The sequence below is a fragment of the Perissodus microlepis genome, chromosome 11 (assembly GCF_051167445.1).
Source record: "Perissodus microlepis isolate ML-2025 ecotype Zambia chromosome 11, ASM5116744v1, whole genome shotgun sequence".
NCBI lineage: Eukaryota > Metazoa > Chordata > Actinopteri > Cichliformes > Cichlidae > Perissodus > Perissodus microlepis.
Window position 1 is genome coordinate 33,797,218 of NC_140471.1, and position 18,626 is coordinate 33,815,843.

General features: G+C 39.5%; 1 protein-coding gene across 10 annotated transcripts in view; it reads left to right on the forward strand.

Moving 5' to 3' along the window:
• The window catches only part of syngap1b (synaptic Ras GTPase activating protein 1b), a 182,724-nt gene that overhangs the window by 36,917 nt on the left and 127,181 nt on the right, over window positions 1-18,626 (forward strand). For all 10 annotated transcript variants that reach the window (XM_084944324.1, XM_084944323.1, XM_084944328.1 and 7 more), the window contains exon 2: window positions 11,309-11,724. In XM_084944324.1, coding sequence (XP_084800450.1) covers window positions 11,309-11,724 — 416 coding nt within the window. The remainder of the gene's footprint in view (window positions 1-11,308; window positions 11,725-18,626) is intronic.

Sequence of the window (18,626 nt, forward strand, 5' to 3'; positions counted from 1 at the left end):
CGTGGGAAGAAAACTTCTTTTTACAGCGAAAAAAACCCCTAAACAAGCACCGAGTGCGCTACCACGTAATGGGAAATTCACAGAGAAACTGCCGTATCCTTCCACTGACCGCTGCAGCACACCTGCACCAGAGCACACCTCCGCCTACCCAACTCCTGCTTTACAGGTGAAAATAGAGCAACAGGACCGCTAGTCTTTGATTTTATTTATTTTCTGCTGTGTTTTACTTGCATCTATTTGAAAGACTGAGTGTAAACACAAAAAAATATTTTATTTTATGCTGGAATGTGCAGAAAATAGGTTTAAATGTTAAACTAATTTCTTCAAGTCAGAGAATGTTGCATATAATTTAATTTTTGCTTGATGCATAAAATTAAAAGATTAAAACTGATAAAACAAGTTAAAAAAAAGAGACTTTTCCATTTGATTACATTTTGTATGATGGATTATGCAGAAAAAGTAGAATTGGGCTGAAAGATCTATCACTTTATCACCTATTCAGGTTGTAAATCGTGTTTTTAAAAAGTAACTAAGTAATTAATTACTTTTAAAAATAAGTAATCAGTAAAGTAACGGGATTACTTTTTTGGGGAAGTAATCAGTAATTAGTTACTGATTACTTTTTTCAAGTAACTTGACCAACACTGGTTATAAGCCACATTAAATATGCTTTCTTTGTCAATATCATTAAAGAGATTCTGCTGTTGTCTGTCATGGTGTGCTACCAGCCCGATAGAAATAGTCACAGCCGTGTGCGACTTTGTGTAAAGTTTACAAAGTTTTACTAGTGAGTTTTTAGGTGCACATGTTATACATGTTGTCAATTTGGGGTTATTGATTTAAGAATGATAAGAGACAAAGTTCAAGGTGTATCTGTACTGAAAAACTGCAAAGCCCGCAGAATCGACTGAGGAACTGCTCTCAAGTTACGTGATTTACCATTTTTAGGGGAAAAAATATGGTACCATTAGCCATTTTTTGATAAAACATGTATTACCCTTTGCCTCATAATTAACAAATGCATGGACACTGCTTGATAAATATAAATTGTTTAGGAATTAGTGGAGTGAACATGATAAAGGCTGAGTCAAGATATACTTAATCAAGTTTACCGTAAGTCATGCCTATTAAACAACAAGCCCATTTTGATTTGAAGAATAAGATTAATTACTACCAGCTACATCATTGCTACAGTCATACAGTCTGTATGGTCAGACTGACTATTAAGTGAGTGTAACTCAGTCTCCTTTTTTCTTACATCCTGCTGTGCACTTGAAAAAGATGTGAAGAAGTATCCTCTGCTATTTCAAAATGGAAAACAGCAGTGCCATTCTGTTTCAACATTCAGTCATCAGTTAAAAGGCAATTTATGGATGGAATAAGCAATCTTCTGCTGCTCGAGACAGTCTGTACAATACCAAAGTCCTTCCAGAAGTAGATCTCACCACTCTGCAGCCATCTTGGCATCAGCTCAAGGCAGTTACTGAGGTGCTAAGAAGACCAAGCCATCAGGGAGAGATTCATATCTGTAGTTTCAGTGATCATAATGACATAAAGAATATGCTTGGACAGCAGTCTAATCTGTTATTTAAAAATAAAGGGTTCAATAGCTTTATTGATGGCTCAATCTAAAGTGTCAACATGACTAACTCTTGAACAAACCCTGGGTTAAAGTTATAGTTAACCAAGAAAAACAACAAGTATTACTTATCTTTCAAAAAGATGTGTGTGCCACAATGCAACTAAAGCTATGAACCTCTACTGTGTGTGCATGCATCAGCACAACTACAAAAGCCAGCGATTTGCTGGTTCAGCTGTTATAAAAAGATGATTTTTGTCTTCGGTGGTATTCGGAGGTGTGTGTGAAACAATCACCACCTTTGGTGACACAAAAACTCTACCGCAGATTTCGTTTCAGGATTGCCAGGAATCCGTTTCTGACATACTCCCAAATTACTTTTCAAAAAGAAGGAAAAGAAAAAAGATGCTTCTTTTGAAAGGTGGGAGAATCCTAATAAACAACACTGGCTATAACATAAAACAAAATATTGCAACACTTCTGAATTGACTGTGTAGGTAGATGTATAAAATGCAAGTCTCACCACAAGTGTGTTCTAATGTGTTATTTTTATTTCTCAAGTTCCAAACAGGCTAAGACAATGGGAACATTGTGAATATTTAATTTAAAAAACTGTCGAAACTTATGTTTCAGCATCAAATAGATCCTGCATAGTTCATTTTATCCATCCATCCAGGCAGGGTTGTAGGGGTCTGGAGCCCATCTCAGCTGCCATAGGATGAGAGTCTAACACAGGGCTAACACAAAGAGACATGAAACCATTCGCACCCACATTTACACCTACAGCCATTTTAGAATCACCAGTTAACCAAACATGCATGCCTTTGGAGTGTGGGAGGAAGCTGGAGCACATGGAGAAAACCTACGTAGGCAGAAAGAGAACATGCAAACTCCACACAGAACCTGTGGATTCAAATCCCAGAACCACTTGCTGTGAGGCAGTAGTGCAAACTGTTGGGCCCTGTTCTGGTCCAGTGTATACTAAATATCACTATTACGCCTTAAAACAATAAATAATAACACTTTGTAGCAGATAGACATATAAACTTTTCTTCTACTCTCCAGTGAGTGAGGGTAGCCTGTAATTGGTGAACATAGTCACATTTTCTCAATAGAGAAGACTAATTAAAGTGTAATCCTACATAAATCTCTGAATCAGAGATTGTAATGATGCAAAATGACAGCAATAGTACCATTGCTGTCATTTTCATAACTGAGAAATTGGTCGCTGGTTGATTGCTTGTAACACCGTACACAGTACCTCATCTCTGAGCTATTTGCAGAGTGGTTGTGTGATAAGATTGTAAGTGCTTTAAATTGCACAAGCGGGATATGGAGTTTGAAAGCTAGAGGTCTCACCACCCTGTCAGGTAATCATTGAGTAATTAGTATTGATCAACAAACCTATCAACCACCCACAGATATATTTAGAGGGAAAATGATACTGATTAACTTTTAATGAAGCAAAAAGTTGATCTCCCAACGTAGATTATTTTTTATTTATCGTGCTGCGTCCTCATGCCAATTCACTATCACGGCCAAAACTAACGTAAGTCTAATGAGCTGGAGTTTCTTCTTCACAGTGCACAGAAGAAGTTCAGGGCACGACCAATGTGCTTGTTCAGCGAGAAGCTTCGTACTTCTGGGCCTCTGCGACCCCCGCTGCTGACACTTGACAGCTCCTTTGACTCAGCGCTGACAGTAGCCTACTCTGCTGCACACATGCACCACTCTGACTCTGACGAGCATCCATGCATTCATTCTTGAAACAAGCACATCTGTATTCACTTGGTCTACCTGGTCGTGATCCACTCAAATGCAGTAATACGTGATACTGGTGCAGCTGAGGTCACAGTAATGGCATGTGCACTATGTGGTACCGTCTTGCCTGGAAAGTAAGATGCTTTGGTTCCCCATGCTTGCAGGAGTACATTATTTGCCCCGGGCGGCCCAGAGATATTGCACGCTTTATTTTTAGCACTGTTTTGGAGCTCAGCGATGTGTATAAATCAACATTAGGTCTGTTGGGTTCCAGTAATGACAACGTTGACTAAGGCTGACCAGTCATCCGATTGGTGCATGGCACTCTTCTTTGTAAACTGCTAAGGAAGGCAGAAAAAGGAAAATAGCCCTCAGAGAGGGAACAAAGGCAGCGCAGAGAGCAGACTGCAGAGAGTGAATGAAAGACAGAGTGAGGTAGAGAGATGAGTGGAGAAAACAGGCATCTCAGCGTTTTCGCTTGTGCCAAATCGTTACTGTATATTCATGCAACCTAGAGCCGTGCCTCTGCACCCTGTACGTACAAACGGACAGCCAGAAGAATGGGTGTGCTCATTGAAATTCTGTCCACTGTGCTTCACAGGCCCTTAATAGACAGCCTCGGGGGTGGAGAGGTAGGCCTACAGTAGAGTAGCGCATATTGGGCTCTGGATGACTCACGCTGCTATACCCCAGTGAATATCTCAGCATCTTGACTTTGCTCTGCACGGTTCCAAAGTTTGGATTGAAGGGGTTGGGTACTTTTTGTAGGCAGGTATAGAGCATGTGCTGTATTTCTCTGAAGCTTTGTGCTAATGAACAGTGATTTGTGTTGCTCTTACTCAACATCTGTCATGTTTCTCTTTAAAAGTTTGGCTTCAAGTTGACACAAACATCTGCAGTGGCAGAAGAGTGGAGTAACGGTGATATATGATTTCTCTTTTAATAATAAAATATATGGGAGGAACTAACATGCTGAAACTTATAAGCATTTATTTGCTGCAAGCTATAACACTACTTTTCCTGTTGCCTTTGAAGATAAAATGTGCAAACAACCCAGTCCAACTTTGAGTACGAAACCTTGAACCTGAACATGTCAGCTTTTTGCACTGTTTGTGCAAAAAACTTCATATGTATCGCATGTTTTTAGTTTAACGATCAGATAAAATTCTGCCGTTTTGCTTCTGTTGGACTTTGACGTTTGCAGCGAAGGAAGAGAAGAAAGATTTCTTCAACATAGATTTTAAGATAAACTGTGAGCAGTAACTTGGACATAAATGCCAGTTGTAGAAAAAATGATGACAAATGAAAACTCATAAGTGCAGACTGATATTTAATGTAAATCTTTTTTTTTAATTTGCAAGAAGGTTTAATAAATACTCCAGTTTCATAAAAGTAAATTTTTCTGGCAATAATTTTATGGTTCAGGCTTTATAGAGATAAAGAAGTCACTAAATTATTTGGGGATAACAGACCCCCGAATAATTATCCTAAAAACAGATTAGGATTAGAATTGCTGACGTGTTTAGGCTGTAATGCTCGTAATTATTTATTTATTTTTGTTACATTTTTTTTCTTGTGGAAAAACATTCCCATATTGATTCAGTCAGCGCTCTACAACTGAAGCACTGGAGAAATGAACAGCTGTGGGCTTCATGAATAAGAGAACTTTAAATAAAATGAAGTCTCTAATGTGAGATTTTAATTTTTTCAACTTTTTTTTTTTAAATTAAAACTGTAAATTCAGAGGTGTCATGATGGTGTGGTAGTTAGCACTGACACATCACACCAAGAGCATCCTGAGTTTGGATTCACTGGCCATCTGGGGCCCTTCTGCATGGAGTTTGCATGTTCTCTGTGTGCCTGCTCGGGTTTTTACTGGGTACGCAGGCTTTCTTCCAAATACTTATTGGGTTAATAAACTGGCCGTAGGTGTCAAAGTGAATGGTTTCATGTCTCTCTGTGTTAGCCCTGTGACTGGTGACCTGTGCAGGGTGTCAGCCTCTCGCCCTATCACAACTGGGATAGGCTTCAGCACCTACAACCGTCTGGGAAAAAGATGGATGGATTGACACAGAGAGAGTAAATTACTGCATTATAACAATGAATCAGAGAAGCCTGATGTTCTACCAATTCTGCAAATTCTCACCTGCAATGCATGAGCTTACAGCTTGTGTGTTAACTTGATGTCTGCTGATTACATACAGTGAAATAGTTCACTGATAACGTATCATCTATTAAAACAAAGTTAATGATATAATATATTGAGCATAAAACTCTTTTTATGGTTTATTTTTTTATACAAGAATATCTTTACTGAAACAAACTGTAGAAAACTGTTATATATAATCTGAATAATTGTATATAATGACATATTTTAAAAAGCAATACTTTTAGATAGATGTAGTTAAATATAGATTAATGTATAAAGATGTATATATTGCTAGGGTCTATAGGGATGCTATAAATAAAGAGTAGCATGTATATAAATGTGTATTTTATATGTTAAGTACAGGTAGGAATTAATAAGCATTTCCTTCCTCCTACAGGTTTTTTTCATGTAAATATCATGGCTCTCTTTGATTTCATGTTCATTTGTTTTTTTGTGCTTATTAAAATTTGTTATTTGCTACTTCACCACAAATAATAATTTTGTTCAATCCAGATCTCCACAAAGTCAACAGAGGTCACCAAACCTTTTCAAACTCCCCTTCTTTGAACCAGTGGACCGTTTGGCATAATTTGTCTTATTTGCTCTGTAACATTTATTATAATTTCAAATAAATGCTGTTAGGTTTTACTGAAAATGCTTTTGGTGGTAATGACATTGATTTATTTAGTTTTCGCATGCAACATTGACATCCTCCCGAAATGGTTTAAAGTTTCTCCACCAAACACAAAAATTTTTATTTTAGTGCTTTAACTTGTAGTATTATTATTATTATTATTATTATTATTATTATTATTATTATTATTATTATTTGTTTTAAAATCAGATTTAGCTAATAAATACAAATTTATTTAGATAATTCTTGAACCTAATTTCCCAAATAATGGCTCAGGAACAAGGGAACTCACACTGGCCTCTACATCCATTCTGTAATATTAGCTTCTATAAAGACAAAAAAAATAAATAACAACAGTACAAAAGGCCATCAAATATTTTTTTCAAGTGATTTATTACTGAGGCAGTCCTAAAATACTGACAGGGGACTGGAGTGCATGGAGTTTCATTCATAACGGACACAAAACAGTTGCACCTTCATGAGTGTGGTTAGCACAGTAAGCTTGCATCAGTGCAAACTCGGTATTGGAGGGTTTTATAACCCGCTTCCACTTAAGGCTAGTTGGCTTAGAATAGCACTTCATGTGACAGATCTCCAACAGCAACACACAACCACAGTTAAAGTGTAGGGAAACAGTGTAGGGTGGATTAGAAATATCCTGCCGTGTTTGAATTACCCACTCATTCACTATATATTGCACCATGTAGTCTGTCATCCATTTTGCAGTGCTCTTCAAAAATCTCAACTGTAAATGTAATTTACTATATAGTGCTTCAATGTCATTGCACATCTCAGGAAACACAGAAAAGTAATGTACAGAAGCCGTGCACAAGTGAGACCTTTGTGCCTTTTCTGTTTGTTTTTAGAAGGGGGAAAGGAGCTGTCAGATATGCTTTTAATATTTGTATTAAATATGAATTAAACCGAATTATACTGCTTTTAGGTGGATGAAGTTAAAGTTATGTGTGCTCAGATATACATTTTCCTTTCAATGTTGTGGAGAGATTTGCCAATTACAACCTGTACTTATCCAAAAATAGCACTACTGAGGCACCCATTGCCTCAAATGTGTTTTTCTGCTCTTGTTCGCAATGTTAGGAATATTTAACAATATCTAGTGCATAATTATAATTATGTAATAACGATGCATTGTGTAGTATATCAGCAGCTATCTATGCTTAATTCCATGTGAATCCACTATGTAGCAAACACCATGCAGTGGATGATTAAATCCACAGGTTAAATGCATAAAAGGGGGCTAATTAAGCACAGGTGCAAGACATTAGAGGAGACGAGCAATCAAACAGGTGGAAAACCAAACACACAAGGACAGGAAGTGGAGGGTTTGAAATGTGAAGACGCCCATAAATACAAAGTAAAACACAATGAAATAGAAAGAAAGCCCACCTCAAACAAATGATTCAAGTGATCTTTAGAAGCAGCTGTAAAGTCCTGGTTCTACATGATTTTAAAAAAGTTTGCTGCCATAAGTCGCCCTAATGAATTCTGAATTTGTCAGCCTGCACTCCACATTCTCTCTGCTCCATCCCCCTTTTCATTTCTCTTTACTCCTCATACTACCTGCATTTTAAAAAATTATGCAGCAAGAAAGGCTCAGCAGTAGCTGTAGTGACCCTCATATACATATCTTGAGGTTTTATTCACCCAAGAGATACATAGTAAAAGGTTTTCTTGTTCCCAGACTGGAATTTTTGTGTGTGGTTATATTAGAAACTTTGTAGGACTAGACAAAATATTAACCGTGCTTACAGTGATCACCCCACATTAGAAAATTATTTATGTGATAACTGTCGAGCGATTAAAGTTGCCCTAAAGCATGACTGAAAACTTCTCCCTGTCATGGTAGGATGAAAAGTGATGGACCACATGTGGTTTTTCATGAAGCCACACTCTGCGATTCACCCCTCATCACTCCTGCATTCGTCCATATTAATTAGCTTTGCTTGTTTTGGAGTTCATCAATATTTTAGCACCCCAATTCATAATTCAAACAGGAACCTGAAAAATCAACCGAGTTGTTATTTCGCTACGATTTCCGCTTCGGCTGGGGATGTGGAAAAGCTGTAGCCGTCAGTGTCTGGTAACCAGGATTTGAGGGAGAATATGTGAAATGACGATACTATACTCAGTTATGACATGCTGTGTGGTGTTGCATTTTGGGCCACAGGCAAGACTTTTTTTTTTTTTTGCTCTCAGAGGAGTGTGCAACGCTTCAGTCGGTCACCTCCGCAACCGATTTCCTACATCAAATGCTTGTATGTTAACTTCATGCAGCAGGTTGGATGAATGTCAGCAGCCTGCTGCTATCGAGTATCTGTTTCAAATAAACAGTGTTTTCTCCCCCGGGTCTGTGAGTACATGTGACTGTGTGAAAATGTGTCTGTGTTCTGGCCTCGTACTACAGCCTGCAGATGTTGTAGGTGTGAACTTGACTTTTCCTTGTAGCAGGAGGTGTGAACCGCTGGGGAAATGTTATTCTGGCTGACTCACAAACTGCAGGAATCTTTCTGAGAAATCGTTTACCTGTGGATTTAGTTCAAAAATCTGTGTATTCTTTCAACTTAAAAAACAAGCCATCAGTTGGTTTCAGAATAAATCGACTTAAAAAAATCTCCTGTTCTGAACCATGATATGTAATCTTGCTCCTTGTGGAATGGTCATTAGCCTTACAGGGAGACGGTGCTATTTTTTTATTTAGAAAAACATTAAACAAGTACAAAAAATCCAGCCTGTTGGCAATTTGTTTTGTTTTCTCTTTGAAGACAATGTATTGTGTGTGTTTGACCAGACGATTTCTAAAAGAAGAGCGAGTCTTTGAATTCCCGCATGAAGCAGGATAAAGTGAGAGAACTGCCCTGAGACGTTTGCTTTTAAACCATAAAATGCTCAGTGGCGTAATCTGAAGCATGTGAGAGATGCTGCCTCACTGAATAAAAATAAAAAAAAATGTTGAAACCTTAAAGCGACGCATTAAACAAGGAGTTTTAAGAGCAGGCAGAGGAAATGTGAGGTCAGTATTAGAACAGCTGATCCACGGGTCCCCGGCAGGTCACTGAGATGTGGAGGAATGATGGTCACAGAGATGGGTGCATTGAAGAGTTGTAGCCAAAGAAAAGTGATGTACACATCACTTCTCAAAGCCCAGGTATTATTATTCTGTTCTCATTCTGCTTTTCCTTATACAGTAATATCCTCATATACAAAATCTTCCTAAAAATGCTTAATGTAATTTATGACTTTAAATACAGGCTAAGATTGTGTAATAAGGCCAGAAACCCGAGACCACAGAGAAGAAAGAAAAGACAAACTGCCTCATTTACCCACAGAGCTTAGCCACACATTTTTCACTTAAGACAAAGTCACACAGCTACCTGGAAAGTATCCATATTAATGTCTCCAGTACTCTGTGATCAATTTCTTTAATTATCTCAAGCGGTGGGCGCTAAGATATCACTTTCATTCTTTTTCCATATTTTCTTAAATGATCCCTGGAATCAGGGAAAGCACTGAAGATAATTCGTTCCCCTGTCGAGGAGATTATACGTTGGTTTGCCGGCTGTCTGTCAGCGGGATATCTGAGGAACCTTAGAACAGATTTCTGCTAATTTTGGTGGACAGGATAGCTGCAGGCCAAAGAACAGATGATTAGATTATGGTGGTGAGCTGGATCTAGGACTTGTTCAATTAGACAATTATCATTTTAAGCTGTAAAAGTAACAGAGATAGAGGTTCACTGTGTGGTGCCTTCTTTCTAAAAATAAAATGGGGAAGAATTTGTCTGATGGAAGCTGTACCTTCTGTTTTATTTCTCATTTCACTCTGGAGTGTTTCCAAATACGTCTTTGGTCGTCATAGTGCCGCTTAGCATTTATTTCAGTAAAGTTTTAGACATAAGAAGAGACTCTTGTTTTTGTTTTGCTGCATATGTGTGAATGGGATTAGTGTTTTTAAAAAAGGACCTTTTTTTCTCTGGAATATGTTATTACAGGGGAAAAGTGAGCTAGTATGAGGTATCTCAACAACTGCACTAACCATTATGTGAGTTTTCAGTTATTTTTACAATCCCCTGCTAGTTTTTAGGTCCGTGTGCATGTGCCCTTATGAAAATATTTTACAAAAACAGGGGTTTTGACAAATTTGTTTGCAAAGCCGTAGTGTGGCATTTTGAGATTTAAACTTTTTCCAGAGGCAAAAAATTGAATAATAATATATATAATGTGCTGTGATCTAGCTCATTGTTATCTGCATAGAAAAAAGTCACAATAGTTAAAAAAAAATAAAAAAAATGGCAAGTTGTGATTTTCATGTTGGGTAATGTTAGGCTAAACTGAATAAGCCATTTTAACTGCTTCATAACCGTAGCTTGACTGGAAAGCAACAACATTAAACCAGCTGCCAAATATTGTGTTGATCCCCTTTGTGTTGCTAAAACAACTCTGAACTGTCTGGACATGACTCCAGGGCCTCTAGGCGTGTCCTGTGGTGTCTGCCAGCACGAAGTTGGCAGTTGAGCCTTTTGGTCCAGTGGCTTGCAGTGTGGGACCTCCCTGGTTCTTCGGGTGCATTCTGGATCACATTGGCATCTAAGCAGTTTGGAAGCCGGGTCAATGGCTTGGGCTGTTGTTGTTGTTCCTGAACAGTTTTTGTAGAGTGGTGGGGTGCATTGTCCTGCTGAGAGGGCACTGCCGGTGGGGGATGCTGTTGCAAAAACTGTTGTGTGGGAGGTTGAAATAACATACACACAAATGCCAGGACTTGAGTTTTCCCAGCTGGATGGTTCACGGCAATAATGAGGTTAGAACTGTTTTATGCACATTACCTGTCAGTAATTCTAATGTTGTGGGAGAGTGGTGTATAAGTGGTGTATAATAAGCGCATTTGGAAGCACACTTGATGTATTCTTTAGGTTGGTTAAATGTTTGTATTATTTTGGTGATCTCTTCTTTTTGTGCTTTTGAAAAGAAATGTCAAATCAAATGTTCTTTCTTCTCTCGTTGCCTAGAACTTGTGTCTGTTGCCATCTTTATAGCAGATCAAAATACGTTTACAACATCTGACATTGATTTTATGAAGGTAGACGTGACACAGCACCACAGCCCTTCTTCCAGTGATCCTAACTGACCCTCTTTTCCCTCCTCTCTACCCTCCTTCTCTCCTTTTTTAGATGCAAGGTGTGCCGTCCCCCCCTCCTATCATTATCACCATCATCGCTCCCACGCCCACTCCTTCCACGCTCCCTCCTACGACCGTCCCGCTCACGAACGTCCTACCTACAACCGTCCCTCCTACAGCCGTCCTTCCCACGACCGCCCTTCCTTCGATCGCCCGTCCTTTGATCGCCCGTCCTTTGACCACCCTTCCTTCGACCGCCCGTCCTTCGACCGCCCGTCCTTTGACCGCCCGTCCTTCGACCGCCCATCCTTTGATCGTCCTTCCTTCGATCGCCCATCCTACAGCCGTCCCTCGCACGAACGCCCCATCTACGATCGCCCATCACACGATCGTCCACCTCAGGACCGTTGGAACCCCCGTCTTCGCGTGAGCACCGGAAATCAGCTCTACATGTTGGACCAGGAAGAGGTATTGTACTCCACACCCCAAAGATACACTTATTCTCATGGACCTGTTTGGCACAGGTGGGAAACCAGAAGAAAAATTAGGATGCTACTCAATCCCTATCAAGTATTTTTCACCAGATACCACTCTAAAAGACGGATATTTCCGTTTTTTGATTGAAGTCACACTCGTTGATCACATTGTCAATCGTCACCTGGTACAAATAGTGCTCAAACAACTTTTATTACATAGACAAGTGAAACGAAATAAGATAATACACCAAACATGACACATATCTCATAACATCGTGTAAATATACATGACATATTTTGTTGTTTCAGACTTAGATCCTTCTGGCAAGATTTAAATTCCACTCATCAAAATGAAAAATTTAGTTGTCATGGAGGGAATGCTGTACCTCTTCCCACATCACCACTCAGTCTCTGGTAGTGTAAAATGCAGCCCTCTCGCTACAGTACAGGTTTCTGTTCTTATGGGTTAAGTGAGAAAAATATTCCAAGGAATTGATCAAAAATAAGCCCAGTGACATGAGCACATTGAACAACAACCAAAAAAAACACAACAACAAGCAAACAAAAATGGTGTCACCAACAGAGCATTTAGATTGAGTAACACTTGCTGAGAAACTTTAATTGCACTTACAATCACAACAGATCAGAGAGATCAGAGGAGAGCAGCACAACTGAAACGTGATATGAGCCTTCTACATGATTATTAAATGAACTTAACATAATCAGAACCAACAGGTTAGACCCACTGTCTTGGGTTTGCTTATGAAACCCAGGGTGTCCAAACCTGTTTTTTTCAGGCTGTCATTAGTGCACAGGGGCTCCTAGCATGTTAGAAATCCATATAGAAGTATTAATAAAGTTTAAAACTTCAATAAGCTCCTTGGGATGCTTCTACAAATTATGGTCCAAATGTGCTTACCTAATTCAGGAGATGTAATTGGGTAAGGGACAAACGTTTGTAACTGAGGTACGATGCTGTATGTCAGAATAATTGTTGGACCTATGAGACTAGAATGTTTACAGATCTGTGGAGTGATACAAGTACATTTCTACAACACTGAAACCCTCTATAATTCTCAAACGGAAAAAGTTTTGAGTCAACGACAGTCTAAGTCTCAGTGTACAGTCAAATTCAATAATGGAAACAAAGAACAACTGTGAATGAATAGGTATAGATGATGCAGTACACCCTGGTGGAGACTGGAGAACTTTGCCATAGTGCAGCCACTGGTGCTGCACTCTGTCATGTGGGCCTTTACTGCGAGCTGGCCTGTTGGAAGTCATAAAAGCCAATGGAAGTGCAGGTTTGCCAAAAACCAACTGAATGACTCTCAAGCCACTAGAAACAAAACCATTGGGGCTGAAAAAAATTAAAATATAGTATGTGTTCCCAAAGTGCATGTGGAGGAAACTCTACAGTCAAACATGTAGTGGCAGCAACATGTTGTGGGGATATTTCCCTTTACTGTTACAGAGACTGAGAGTTATGTTAAAGGGAAAGATATAGAAACCTAGAGAGTAAGCCTGAGTGAAAATCTGTTTCAGAATGTTTAGGAACTCATTTTTGGGCAAAGGTTAACTTTTCCAGAAGATGAAGCGTATCACCAAGAAAACACAGAAGTGGTTTTGAGAAACCTATTTGAAAGTCGTTGAGTGGCCAAACCGGAGACCACAACTGCACCTCAAACAGCATCTTTGGAGAAACCTGAAAACGGCTGTGCACTTACACTCCCAATTCAAACTGATGGAGCTTACGTGATTCTGCCAAGAAAAATGGGAAAGTCTTCCAAAAGAAAGGTGTGCCAAGCTTGTAGGATCATTTCCAAGAAGACTTTAAAGTGTCAGTGCTGCAAAAGGTGCTTCAACTAAATTCTAAGGGAAGGACCTGAATGTCATTTAGGATATTTCAAGTCCTTTACAAAAGACTTTGAAATGTTTTTACTTAAAAAGTATTATGAAAAATGATGTCTGAAACATTAAAAGATATGAAAATAGTGATTACAAAACTTACTGAATGTCCGGTACTGTTGCAGTCCCATTAGAAAATGGTTTTGCAGAATGCCTGGCTTGAATTTAAAGCAGGTGTATATATAATATGTAATCTATTGTAGCAAAGCATAACTGACTTCGAGCCATTTATCTAAAAGCAATCATAACCAAAGACATAGACTGGATAGATTAGTAGACCTAGATTCAGATTCTATCAAACACTATCTTGATGGGTGTTCTCACAATGACCTGTCATAAGTTTTTGTGCTATTGAAAGGACAATACGTTTTAATAATATCTACTTTAAAGAAGGTCAGACAGAGAGGACTGTGTCCAGACTGTCCCACACACTCGAGTTTCCCTGGACTGGATCAGTGCCGCCTCAGGCTCGCTGTTGGGGTTTATTTTCAAGGGCAGCTGTTGTTTCTGGGGGAAGCCATCTGTTTCTGGCTGTCATTAGACACAGTTACACGGCAACCACAAACCTCAGAAGATTAAAAACACAGTGGGATGGTAGTTATTTTGAAATTTAAAAAGTATACATCACTTCTTTGGTCATCTAAGTAATTCTTTATTTATTTATTAAATTTTCCTGAACCGCCTATAAACAGCCAGCCAAAATGAAATGTTTCATAGAAATTATGATGAAACCAGTGCTGCAGAAATAATTTTCCATGAAATGCAGATGAAATTAAGGATGATTAAGGAATTATATCAAGGAGAACAGATGAACACACATTACAGCATTTTTGATCAGTAATTTGTGAAATTATAACCCTACACAGAGTTTTATAAGCCACCTTTTACTCTCAAAACCAACCACCATTGTTGGTTTTGGTATTTTCACAGTATTTGTTAAAAGAAGCAGTTACATTGAATCAAATGCATCCCCTTCTACCTGTCTCTGACATGAAAAACATTTATTGGAAATATGAGGTTCAGCCTGTGTGACACTTTTTAGGCAGCACAGATGGTCTGAAGACGTCGTTTCTGTGTTTTACAATAGAAAATATATTCTAATTGGATTTTAATATCCTAGATTTGTCAGATGGTTGTTTAAAGTAGCTCAGGGTTGACTTTTCCCTGAATAGCAGTTATCTGCACTGTTGTTTATTACATCAACTGCACAGTAACAACGTAACTTTGATATATGTAGAGCTTTAAATGTTTTAATAAATGCCTCTCTGTTTTTAGCTGGTACTTAACAATTTGTTCTGTTTTTCACCACTCCCGAGATCTACAGTGAAAATGAAATGTTTGCTGTTTAAACAGGGCTAAACTGAATTGTGTACAAGACAAAGCTTGACTGTGTTTATTCTCTGGTTCCTCAGTTAGTTAACACTGATTAACTGGGCTTTTTAAAATGTGTATTAGTGTAATAAACAGAGAGAGTGCATCTGCTGCTGGTTAGAGTAAAATCTCATCTTCAGGCCAGGAGATGGTACTGTTCTGCAAGTTTTCCAACTCACACATGCACACAGACACACACAAATGCACACGGTTTAAGCTAACACTGCTGATTTATAACACTACTTATAATGCCACCATAAATGAGGCAGTGGCCTGAAAAATCCATAGGTCACTTCCCCAAACTTGGCGGGGCAATTATTGTATTATGCACATGCTATTATATTTTTCAGTTTGCATTAAAGGCCTAAATTCTGACACATGAAAATACAGCTGTTTTATTTGTGCGTACTTTTAATTTGTCTGCCTCACTGCCTGTTGCTATTTATGCAGTATGTGTGCCACTGCATGGCCTGTGATTTAACCTCTCACTCTAAGGTAAACTCAGCTTTGTTGGCAAGGCAATAAAGTAATGAATCCTTGCATGGTCAACATACAAGTGCCAGCTTTACTGTCATGTGTGTGCATGGCTGCCGGTGGTATTTCTGCTGGTCATCGCTTCGATGAATGCAGCAGCAATTCCAGTGATAACCCCGCACAACTGCCGAAGGACTGAATGGAGAGCCCGGTTCAATTAATCGGTGGCTCATCCCTGCCTAATTGTGCCAATAAGGCAGCAGCTGTGAACGAATCCAAGGCAGGGCTGACGTGCTGATGGCCGTCACCTCGGCGAGAGGCATTAAATATTCATGCCTGTCACTCACCTCATGCAGAGCGGGTGTCTCTCGCCTCCTCTCCCTTTCACGCACAAACACAGACATACACACACTCGCCCTTCAATTTATTTCCATTCGTTTTAGATGGCTTCTGTGGCTCAGCAAAAAAAAAAAAGGAAAAGAAAAAAGCAAAAAAAAGCAATCATACTGTACTTTTCCACAGCGGAGATATGGAGGATCAGAGGAGGACCTTGCTCTCCTTTCTCTGCTTCCCGCACATTTTGTTATCAGCCCATCTCAAACACACACCTTTCACCTCTCTGATTTTCTGTTTGCTTATATGCTTTGCATCTAAGCTCAGCGCAGTTCCTGCTGTGTCTCGTATCTCTGCCTCCTCCAGCCTCAGTCCTCATATTAATTCCCTCCATTGATCCATCACTCTTACCTTTTTTTCTTCTCTCCCCTGCTTCCTGCTATCTCTCGTCTTTATCTAATCTCCCTGTTGTTTCATCCCCTCCTACTCTCCCTAATCTGTCTGCTTCTCCTTCCTTCTGTCTCCATATTCTTTGTGGCCGCACTTCCTCTTTCTGCTCCTCTCTCTCTCTCTCTCCATTTTTTTTGCTGCAGCTCTCCTTCACAGTTTCTCCCTCTTTCCTGCTCTCTCCCTTTCCTCCTCATCCACCCGCCCACTCTATCTCCGTCCTTTCCTCTGTGCTCCTCTTCCTCGCTCCCTCTCTCCAGGGCGACTGGCAGGAGTCTTTGGCTCTCCCACAGGCCACCTGTCTCTGTGCTCCTCACAGCTCCATTCACTTACCGCTCCATTTTTTAAAAAATGTTTTATGAATGGCAGCCATCAGAAAGACATGGGAGGGACGTCTCCCCGGAGAGCTGAGGTGTCGCTTCGGGGAACAAGACTCCTCTGTTGTGCCTAAAATGTGTCACTATGGAAATTTGTGTTAATGTGCGTCTGTGTAGCTTTTCACTCCTGGTGTGTTGGGTTCATTGAACTGTTTCCTACTAATCGAGTGTGCAGTCACTTCATAGGGATAGAATGGGATTAAACTCTCATTGACATGTCAGCCATTGGCTTACTTTAATTGCCAAGGATAATACCTACAAGATGTGTGGAAAGTTAAAAATAAATGCTTTTTAAATATCTTGCCTTTAATTACAAGCCCCTTAATTTGCTTTCCCCCTCCAACAAAATGTCATCCAGTAATCACAACCAAATGTGACTTTAAGCTTCCTCCCCTCAGCTTTTGTGTGTGATTGGTAAAAAAATCTTCCCAGTGAATTTCAAGCAAGAAAAATGGAGCAGCGTTACTTAGAAAACAAGCGAGCATGCAGCCCGAAGCAGTGGAAAATGTCACTTAGTGTTACTCTGTCTGGGATCATATGTTAGGATTAGAAGAAGAAGAAGAAAAAAATTGGTACAAATGGATGCACTACAAAAACTACAGTAGAGTTGAATCAGCACTGTAGATACTGCAGAAGGAAGGAAGTGAAGAAAACTAGAAGCAGCTGTCTTAGTAATTGTTTAACTTTGTAAATTAATCAGAATTATGATGATTAATTCCTAACTTAATCAAAAATTTCTGATAATGGCTAATCCTTGTAGTCAGATTTTCAGGAAATAATATCAAACATTTGGTGACTCCGCCTTCTCAAAAGTAGGATTTTCTTTGAGAAAAAGTAATGAACTTTTTTTAACGTCCAGATTTATGCGCTAATCTGGATGATCAATCCCTTCCCACCAATTTTCCTCACTGCTGCAGACTGCTCTTCCTCCTTTTGTCCTGTAGGGGGAGCGAGAGGGTTGACAGTGATGGCTTCCTGCCATCCTCTTCTCCACCTCCTTCTCCTCCTTGCATCTCGCATTAATTTGAGGTGACAGAGTTTCATATACCATTGCCACGCACCAGTGCCCTGTCCCCAAAGTCATGTGTTTGGGCTTCGCTCCTCCAACTGTGTTATGCAAGAAGAAGAAAAAACACAATGTGGAAGGGGGGGAGCAAGAGCCTTGCTCAGCCTGAGAGTATTTGAAAGAGCTGGGAAATATCAGCACTATAAAAAGAAGATGTAGTCCTGTAGCTCAAAACACATATGGTTGATTATTGTATCTGCTTCTTTAGTGGCCCCATTTCCTGCACTGAATTTTTACATCTGACTGCATTAGAGCTTATCTGCAAAGAGGCCACAGCACCTCAGTGGCTTTAGCTTGTAGCTACTGTTGTCACAGTGCATAAAGAGTTGCTCAGAGGTTGATAGCATGTTTGCTCATGACCCCGGAGAACGCATCGAGGTGGCTGTCGTGTGGGAGTCGGAGGGATTAATTATGTAATGAACACAGGTGGGCAGTGGTTTGCAGAAAAGAAGAGAAAGACTGATTCTTTTAGTAAGGTGGCCGGACTGAACCCCTGAGGCGATGTTAACAAGAACGTCTTGGTATTTGAGTAACTATTACATGCCATTTAAATAAAAATTGTCACTCACTCAGAAATAAAACATTTTTCCAAAGGTCATCCTGTACATACAAGGGTTTAAGTGACTTTTATCTTAGCATTTTGATTAATTTGCCTGTCCTCTGACTAGTGTGCAGTTTATTTTGTCCTCAATTCCTTGGAGGCACCTAGAGAAAGAGGAAAACTATGTCTAATTTGTCTCCTGCCATCTTACCAGGAGAAACTGCCAAATCTCTATGACCTTAAAAGCAATTCTCTGCCATTTATCATTTTTATTAAGAAGAATTGTACTTGGCTGGGTTCTTTTCTGTGGGATGTGGAGACTTATGGGTGGCTTGAACTGTTTTTATGCTGTTACAGCCTCTACGAGCATGCAGAAC